General features: G+C 24.5%; 1 protein-coding gene across 1 annotated transcript; it reads left to right on the forward strand.

Moving 5' to 3' along the window:
* The first annotated feature begins 2,467 nt into the window (after nt 1-2,467).
* Nucleotides 2,468-9,488, forward strand: LOC127280485 (uncharacterized). The gene is made up of 2 exons (XM_051303499.1): nt 2,468-2,561; nt 3,864-9,488. Exon 2 carries the CDS (start codon nt 3,877-3,879, stop codon nt 8,920-8,922), a length of 5,046 nt encoding a protein of 1,681 aa, XP_051159456.1. The 5' UTR covers nt 2,468-2,561; nt 3,864-3,876; the 3' UTR covers nt 8,923-9,488.
* Nucleotides 9,489-9,497: the final 9 nt, after the last annotated feature.

Below are 9,497 nucleotides of genomic sequence, written 5' to 3' on the forward strand. Positions count from 1 at the left end.
TAATAGTAAAAAAAAAAAAAAATTATCAACTACTTTCCCGTGTAAATTCCTTTTTTTTCGCAATAAAAAATGCAATAAAAAACAAGTAAAAAATTTCACAATCCACAGAGTGAAGAGCAAAACCAAAAAATAAAAAAAAAATTGTAACATTTAGTCTTGCATATAATAAAAAAAAAAGCTTATAAATTGTGTAAATAGACGTCCAATAATGCTAAAAAAAAAATTTAGGATACAATGCCTTTCTTCGTTGAAATATACTGCTTTTTATTGCATATAAATATATTTAAAAAATATATATATATATGTATATATATATAAATATTATAATTAACGCACTATTCAAAAACAACTTCTTGGAGTCAATTAAATATATATTACATGAACTGATTTTGCATATGCAATAATTCAAACAATATTATAATGCATTGCCTTAATTAAAAAACCAAAAAATAAAAATAAAAAAAAAATTTCCATTCAAATACTTTGTCAATACAATATTACACTTTGTCAATTCAAAAAAAAAAAAAATAATAATAATACTTCGTATTTTAACTCTTTATAATTAACAAAATAATTTCACAAACATGTATAGTAATTTATCGCATATATTAAATTACTGTATATGCAAAGGATTTCATCAGACAATAATGAAGCTGACGTTTGTAATATTTTTTTTAAGGAATAAAAAAAAATTCAAATTTTTTTTTTTATTTCTAAAATATATATTTCAAAAATCAGCTTCATCAAGACAATATATATTTAAGATTCATCGAAATTATAACTACTATCATTATTATTATTATTATAAACATTTTTATTATTAATTTTATTTTCAAATGAAAAGATGTTGTTTTTCGTTTTGACTTACTAAATTTTATTATATACTATATTTATTTTATATTTTAATATAGGAAGAAAAAATTATGTAAAAAAAAAAAAAAAGAAAATTACAACCTCAATAGATTATAAATTATGTTAACAAAAAATATTTTATTATGACAAGAAAAAAATTTAAAAAATTTTTTTTTTTTTTTTGGTAAAAAAAACAAAATAATGTGTAACTTTCAAAAATCACGTTCCACCGGCAAACGAGAGACAAACTGTGATATTATTAATGATAAAATGTGACGATTCAATGATACGGGAAATAAAAAATGAAAAAAAATAAAATAGTCGGTTTTATTAATAATATATAAATTAACAGGAAGAAGAATTCATTATGATAAGTGTATATTAAAACAACGAAAAATTATCGACTCAATGATATTGCCATTTTTTTCAAAATTATATAATTATTATTATTATTATTTTTATTATTATTGTTATTGTTATTATCATTATTATTAATGTCAAAATATAATCGATTGAGTATTAATAATAAATTTTGTTAACTGACATTTTCTTATTGCTAATATTATTTATACGTTTCATATATGTATATTTAAAAATATTTCGTTAAATGAAAAAAAAAAAAAAAAAAAACATTACTCTGTTAAAAAATATAAATTCTTCTGCAAAACGCGGCAACAAATTCAGCTTAATTGAAATTATAAAAATACACTTTATTTCAATGTTGTCAATAAATCTATTACATGTACATTGTTAAAAACTCTTCTTGCAAATAAATATAATTTATAAAAAAAAAAAAATTAAAAAATCATTTAAAATATCACAAATTGTTTTAAAAAAGAAATATTTATTTTATGAATTTCTATAAAATTCTACTTAATTTTCAATTTTTTTGATATTTTTTAATTTCCAATAAATATTCCAAAATTATTAATTAATTATTAAATTATTAAATTATTAAATTATTAAATTATTATAAATAATTATTATAAATTATTAATTCCAAAAAATAATTTGTGAAACTTATTAAATACAAAATCAACAATTCTTGTAATTATAACAATGTAAATATTACTGAAATTTACAGATAAGTTATAAATTTAATCGTTTATTAATATTAATTCAAGTGTGTGTATATATATATATATATATGTTAATAATTGTATTTCTACAAACAAATTTTTTTCTTAAAATTTTATATACATTTTGAATTTTAAACAGTTATAAATTGAAGGGCCAATTGCTTTTCAACTCTTCAATTGCTCAATGTAAAATTATTATTATTATTATTATTATTATTATTATTATTATTTTTATTATTATTTAAAATTTAAATAATAAATTTAATTATGAATATAAATTTTTTTTGGCACAGTGTATTTCCTATTGAAAAAAAATACATGTATTTTTTTCCACACGGTTGCACAAAAAATATTTTAATAAAAATAATAGACTAATGGGTATTGCACGTGTAATGCCGTCAAAAGTAAAAAAAAAAAAAGCGTTGCTTATATGTCTCTTTTTACTTTGTTCAGCAGTGTAACACGCAATTTTTTTTATCTATAATATTTGAGTAACCTTGGGGATTTTAAATATATATATATATAAGTCAATATTAATAAGTATATATTAAATATAAATTTCCTAGAACCTTAAATTTTATTAGTTTGAAGAATAGACCGAATACAATTCAGTGGCAATTAATAATTAAGGTATTAAAAAAAGTTTTTTACATTCATATCATTTATTGACATGACACATAAATATAAATTCGTGAAAATCTGTAATAATAAAAATTCATACAATGAGAAAAATATGCTATTGAATCAATAGCATTTCTAACAAATAAAAATTATTGATTCAAAAGCATATCCTATAGAATCTATAAAATCTTCTACTCTCTAAATCTGAATTAGTAAAAATGTTTACTAATTTGAATTAGTGACTCACTTTTTGCTTCTGAATTAGTAAAATGTGAGTCACTAATTCAAATTAGTAAACATTTTTACTAATTCAGATTTAGAGAGTATTATATTAAGTTAACAAATTTCCAAAAACGACATCGATCCGTCCTTGGAAAATCTATTTTCACTTATTTTCAAATAAATCAAAATACTTTGCCATATGCTTTTAGAAAATCTTACATACTTTTTTTTGTAACTTTTTTTTTTAATTTTAACCCAAAAAAGGGTTATTTTGCATTTTCATCCCAAATAAAGGGTTATTTTGCAATTTTATGCAATTTTTTTTACGAATTTTTGGATATATACCTTTAAAATTACTCTATTTTTAAAAAGTTACATATAAACAATTTTTTTCAATTTTTTATGGTTTTTTTTTAATTATTTATTGTTGTTTTTTAAATTTTTAGTTAGGAACCTATAATATTGTGCCTAATTTTAAGTGTCATTGAAATCAATTGTTTTTTAATTTAATAATTTTAACATTTCTTATTTTAAAACGAAACATCTATTAAGTTAACAAATTTCCAAAAACGACACCGACCCCGTGACCTCGACACCGTCCTTGGAAAATCTATTTTCACTTATTTTCAAATAAATCAAAATACTTTGCCATATGCCTCTATAAGTAATAGCAAATAAGGATTATACGGCACAACAAATCTATTATCTGCTTTTCTGTTTTTTTTTTCATATAGAATTGAAATTATTCTCAAAACATATATGGACACCTGCATTCTGTATCACATAGCACAATTATTGCTTTTACATTGACTACAATCATCTGTCATATTGTAATTGTGCCAAAAAATTAAAAATTCTTTTAAATATTGTTGCAAATTATGTAACCGAGCAAGCGTTAGCGAGCGAGGAATACATCGCTAGTATTTTCTAAAATTTTATAGCATATGCTTTTGTACCAATAATTTTTATACCTTTGGCAAAAAATGCTATTGATTCAATAGCATATTTTTCTCATATATATTAGAAAAAATTATTTTAAATTAAATTTCTAATATTTAAAAAATAATTATTAAACCTAATTTGTTTCAGTATCAACACAACAATGAACAACGCAACAATCATTGTTGAGCAGTCACAGAACTTTCAATTTCTTTCCGTTTGTCACTACATTAATCTTCTTGGTATTATTTTTCATAATAAAAATTATATTACATTTGAGCAGCAAAGTCAATCTGACATTGTTGTCAACACTTTAATTAAGCATCTAACGAAATCGAAAAATGAAACCCGCCTGAAAAGTTACATTCTAAGAGCATTACTAAAAGGAACTGATCTCTATGGTGGTGAAGAAGATGAAAAACTTGACATGAAATATGTAAACGAAACATTTAAGTACTTCATTAATGGCGTACTGTTTCCCAACTATAGCAACATTAATTTGTATTTGGCTGAAATGATTCAGAATTCAGATAATTTAAATTATTCAATTTTTAAGAAAACCGTGTATAATCATCTCTTGCAACATCACTTCAATTGGGAATATTGTTCGCAAAAAAATTACACATCAACACTACCTCAATTGACAATTAAAAAAATTTTCGACGACTACATTTGGTCAATTTTTCCCCAACCCGAAGAAGACATGAGCATAATGGACGTTAAATACATTTATTCAATGGTAGGTTTAAATATCCTCAGGTCCACGTCATCGGATGAACCAAATCTTTCGTTCTCGGAATATATTTTAATCACGCGACAACTTGATTTGCAGCATATCGATAATGAAACCTATAAAATTGTATTACCGTATTTCTCAACTGCAGCTTTATTTTTTTATGCCTCTAAAAGCAAAGGAATAAATAAAATAAATTTAAATGATGAATTTTGGAGAGAAGCTTATAAAATTTTATTTACCGAAATTGATATCAAAATAAATGAAATTGTAAGTAAAGAAATTGAGAATAGTTTGCCTTACAAACTGGAAAGGGAAATCAATAATACCAAAACTCGAACGATGATTGCCCGAGAAATACTTAGTCTTTATTGTTTTAATGGTAAAGAGAAAGACGTACCTGACAAATTTGTGTCCTATTATAAAACACTGTACCTTTGGATAACAAAACTTATATTCAACCTTTATCAGTGTGATACAAGTTTTTTACCAGATTTAGATGAAGTATATGATAAGCGATTTCAAAAAATAGAGAAAATGTACAAAGAAATTGAAAGAAATGCAATTACAAAAGTCTTAACCGACGGTGGATTATTAGAAAAAATAAATCCAAATGTTATAGTGAGATCTGCAAAACTACCAAGTACATTTCCCATTGGTTGTAACACGTGTTCACCTGTGGAGCGAGAAATAAACCAAGACATATATGTAATATTTGCAATAATTGAAAACGAAAAAATAGAATATTACGCTATTAGACAGATAAAAGATGAATTGACATTAATTACAAGCAATGGAAATGAAAAAGAATTTGTTAGAGCCATTTCTAATACTACACATTTAAAAATGGAAACTTCATCACTTTCCACAATGTATAAACATCAAAATGAAAATTATCAATTTTTTGTTGAAAGAATTGCCAATAAGAAGACAAAGGCATTTATAACAATGCTAAAAGCTCATTATAGGGAGGTAACTGTTGGGGAAAAAATTTTAAATTTCATAAAAAGTTTAATTCCATTATACAATTGTATTGAGAGTGCAAAAGCTGGTGACAAAGCTGGAGCCACTTTTAGTTGTACCATGGATATTTTTAGTTTTATTTCAATTGCAGGTTTTGCTGTATCATATTCAAGTAGATTAGTCAACAGTTTTGTAACATCAATTAATAAGAATTATTTCATTATAAATGCTCTTGCAAAGACATCCGGAATTGTCACCAAAATGTCATTAACAACAGCGTTAAGAAATATTGCAACAGATTCTGTTAAAACAATTGCAGGACAAATTCTAGCTAAAAAATTCTTTAAAGATTTAGCAATAGCCTCCCTTCGAACACTTGATCCTGGATTTGAATTACTTTACTCAATGGGTCGTATTAGTTTTAAAATGTTGGGAAAATTATTTGAAAATCTTAAATTAAGTTTTAAAACTATATCAATAGCTAAAAATATTTTAATATCAATGGAATTATTATTAAAGAATATGCAACGAAATATGCATTTATTAACCGATCAAATGGGATTAGTACCAAAGGTTTTAGTCAAGCAAAATAATTATGAAATTGTTAGATACTTTTATCCCAGTGGTTCACATTTATTTGGACCTGAGTGCATAAAATCATTTGGAAAAATTGCCGAATTAAGAACCATACAAGGAGCTTCATATAAGGTTCCAGTTGTTCCAGTAAAATCACCAAATGAAATTTCTTATAAACAATATATTCCAGAAACTGGTGATATAATTGGACCCAACATAAAAATGGATAACAATGATCTTCTTCGTCGAGTTAAATTTATGGTAGCGGATATGGTGGCTAATGGACGAGATATGAAAATAACTCGTAATTATTATGTCTATCATAATAGAATGGAGTTTAGATTTACACCACCGAGGGAAAACTTGCCCGTAGATTTAAATCAACAACTGAGAACAGTGGAAAATAATTCTCCACAATTTATTAATCTTCATCCTCATCCACTTTCAGATTCATCCAATGTATTAAGAAAAATAGATTATAATATTCAGTCAAACAACGGAAAATTAGAGATAACAAAAGTATCTCATCCACTTACAGATTCATCCAATGTACTAAGACAAATAGATCATAATATTCAGTCAAAGAATGGAAAATTAGAGATAGAAGAAGTATCATCAATTTCTGAACAGTATCAACATAAAAAATTTGGTGTTCGTGATAGAAAAAAAGTAGATAAAATGGAAGATATAGAAAATATTTTATCACATCAACAAAAAGCAGAAGAATCATTGATTAATATTCCTAAGAATTCAATACAAATTGTACATGAAAAACCATACACAGTCATTGAAAAAGGCGATATATTAAATAGTTTTGAATACTCAACACCACATTTGCAAAGATTGCAAGAATTTGTCGATAGTATACCAGGAACGTCGAGACAAACTTTAAAAATTACACCAAATGTAAATAATGGAAATGTCGAAATAATAGCAGAGGGTTACGAAAATTCTTCACCATATATGAAAAAAGTACAAGAAATATTGAATGAAGAAAAAAATATAAATTTAAATCGAAAAAAGTTAGATACAATATTAGAAGATATAGAAAGTATTGCATCACATCAACAAGAAACACAAGATTTATTTAATATCCCCGAAACATCGAGACAAAATGTACAAATTAAACCAAAAATAGATATACAAAAAGTCGAAAAAATAGCAGATGATTACGATCATTCTTCACTATATGTGAAAAAAGTATTAGAAATATTAAATAAAAAAAAAATTATAAATTTAAACAAAAAAAAATCAGATACAATATTAGAAGATATTGAAAATATTGCACCACATCAACATGAAAGACAAGATTCATTATCCAAAGGCTTAGAAAACTTTGCATATCTACAAGTAGAAAAAATGTTGGCTAATTCCGGGACTTTAATAAAACAGTTTCAAATTAATCCAAACTTTTACGAAGCGATGTTAAAAACCCCAACTTACACAGATTATGTAGATGTATTAAAATTATGGAAATACCAAGGTTTAAATGTTATGATGACAAAAAAAAATGAAATACATAATTTACGTTATGCTGTAAATACTTTGGCTCATCTTCAATTGAATGGAAGATTTCCGTTAAGAATACCACATAAACTCTATTACTCTCAAACAATAAGTGGACTAGAAAATTTGAATTTATTAAGTAATTTAAAAAGTAAAGATTTTTTCTTCAATGACATTACTATTTTAAAAAATAAAGAATCAAAGCTGCTATCACAATTATTAGATTCAGAAATAGAAATACGATACACCTTAATAATTAATTCTCCATATGGATTTGTAGACTTAACTCATTTTCATGAAAACTTTAAAAATGATTATATAACATTTGGAGACGTAATATTTACAGTAAAGGATACTTCTTTTACTGCAAGTAATAAAATTTTAAATATTGAATTAGAGCAAAAAAAAATGTCATTTAGTCATTGGTATCAATCTGTAGAGAAGGATTTTAAAGAATTGTTAGAGGTAGAAGAAAATTTACAATTATCAAGAATGAAAGACATTGAAAATGCCGCCAGTTTCTTATCCAATAATCGTCCTTTAACTACTTTAAAATCTGCAAGAAAATTGCTTGAAGAATATATTTTAAGCACAAAACCAAGTTTAAATGTTCCAAGTTATGATGAATTTGCCAATGATATATTAAATAATCAACTTCATCATTATTATCAAGATTGGAAAATACCTGCACATCCTTATATTCAAGATGTGTTACTTAAAAGTCATTTAGATAATATTTTTACAGAAAGTGAAGCAATAAAAAGAATTGAGATGATATATGGTTTAACTTATTTTCAAGATATATGTGAAGCTTTTTCTAAATATAATAAAATCAAAGATATTAGACAGCATCTTCGATTTGAGGATTATTATATTTTATATTCCTACACGCAGAGAAAGAGTTTATTAAATATTGATGGACAAAGACGAATGGATGCTGCTATTAATCGACTTGCGCTTAGACAAAGTGACACAAATAGAGTTGATTTAATGTTTCATCGTGCTGAAATGATTAGTGAAGATTATGCTTTGCATCTTTTATCACTCGAGAGGAAAAAATTTATTACATTTGAAGAGAATATAATGTTGTATCCAGATCGTAAAATGGAATTAGATAATTGTCTAAAGATGGCGCGTACCTCACATGAAATACCGTTAATAATGGATATTAGATTAAAAAATGCAGCTGGTTTTGCTGATGTTACTAGTGTTATTTCCGATGAAACTCATCCATTTTATGTTATTACATCGAGGTCTGAATTTATATTGGAGAATAAAGTATATATTGACACAATTAATGGTCAGAAAGTGGTGATTATGAAAATGGAGGATAATGGAAGTTCAATGGAAAAAAGAATGGTTAATATCGCAAAGAATCTTGAGGAATTATTTTCAACAAAAACCAAGTTTTACTCGGAATTTGGTAATTAGATTTTAGTAAAATTTCTTGTTTTTTTTTTAAATAATTTTGTTTAAAATTGTTACTTCTGTTCAATTATGCATTAAAAAAATAATTATAAACAAATAAAAATGTAATAATAATATATACCTATTAATTTATAAATAAAGTTTTTTTATATCTAAAAATTTCTAATATTTATTAAATTTTTTTTTAAATAAAATTGTTTTTTTTTGGTTAAAAAAAATTGTTATAGTAAAATTAGGGTTTAGTATAAATTTATTAAATTTTATATTGATTTTTAGATTTAAGTATAAATAAGATAATTACGATTGTTAGATACAGTGAAACCCACGTATATCGGATTTCAAGGGACCGAAAAAAATCCGATGTAAGCTGGAATGCGAATATTGCGCGTCCGTTATACGTGGGTTTTCACTGTAATTTTTTTTTCTAGGGAAATGTTTAAAATCATTTATGTAAAGAAAGTATTGTTCAATAACCTTAACATAAGTTTCAAATAACAGAGGCATATATTCTTGGCGCAGTGTATTTTCTATAGAAAAAAATATACTAGTTTGAATTTTTTTCCACAGGGTTGTACAAA

The sequence above is a fragment of the Leptopilina boulardi genome, unplaced genomic scaffold (assembly GCF_019393585.1).
Source record: "Leptopilina boulardi isolate dan_hultmark-lab unplaced genomic scaffold, ZJU_Lbou_2.1 LbouV2_248, whole genome shotgun sequence".
Classification (NCBI taxonomy): Eukaryota; Metazoa; Arthropoda; class Insecta; order Hymenoptera; family Figitidae; genus Leptopilina; species Leptopilina boulardi.

Excerpts from the sequence above, each read along its gene's own strand:
- LOC127280485 (XM_051303499.1), top strand. The coding sequence starts at position 3,877 with ATGAACAACGCAACAATCATTGTTGAGCAGTCACAGAACTTTCAATTT.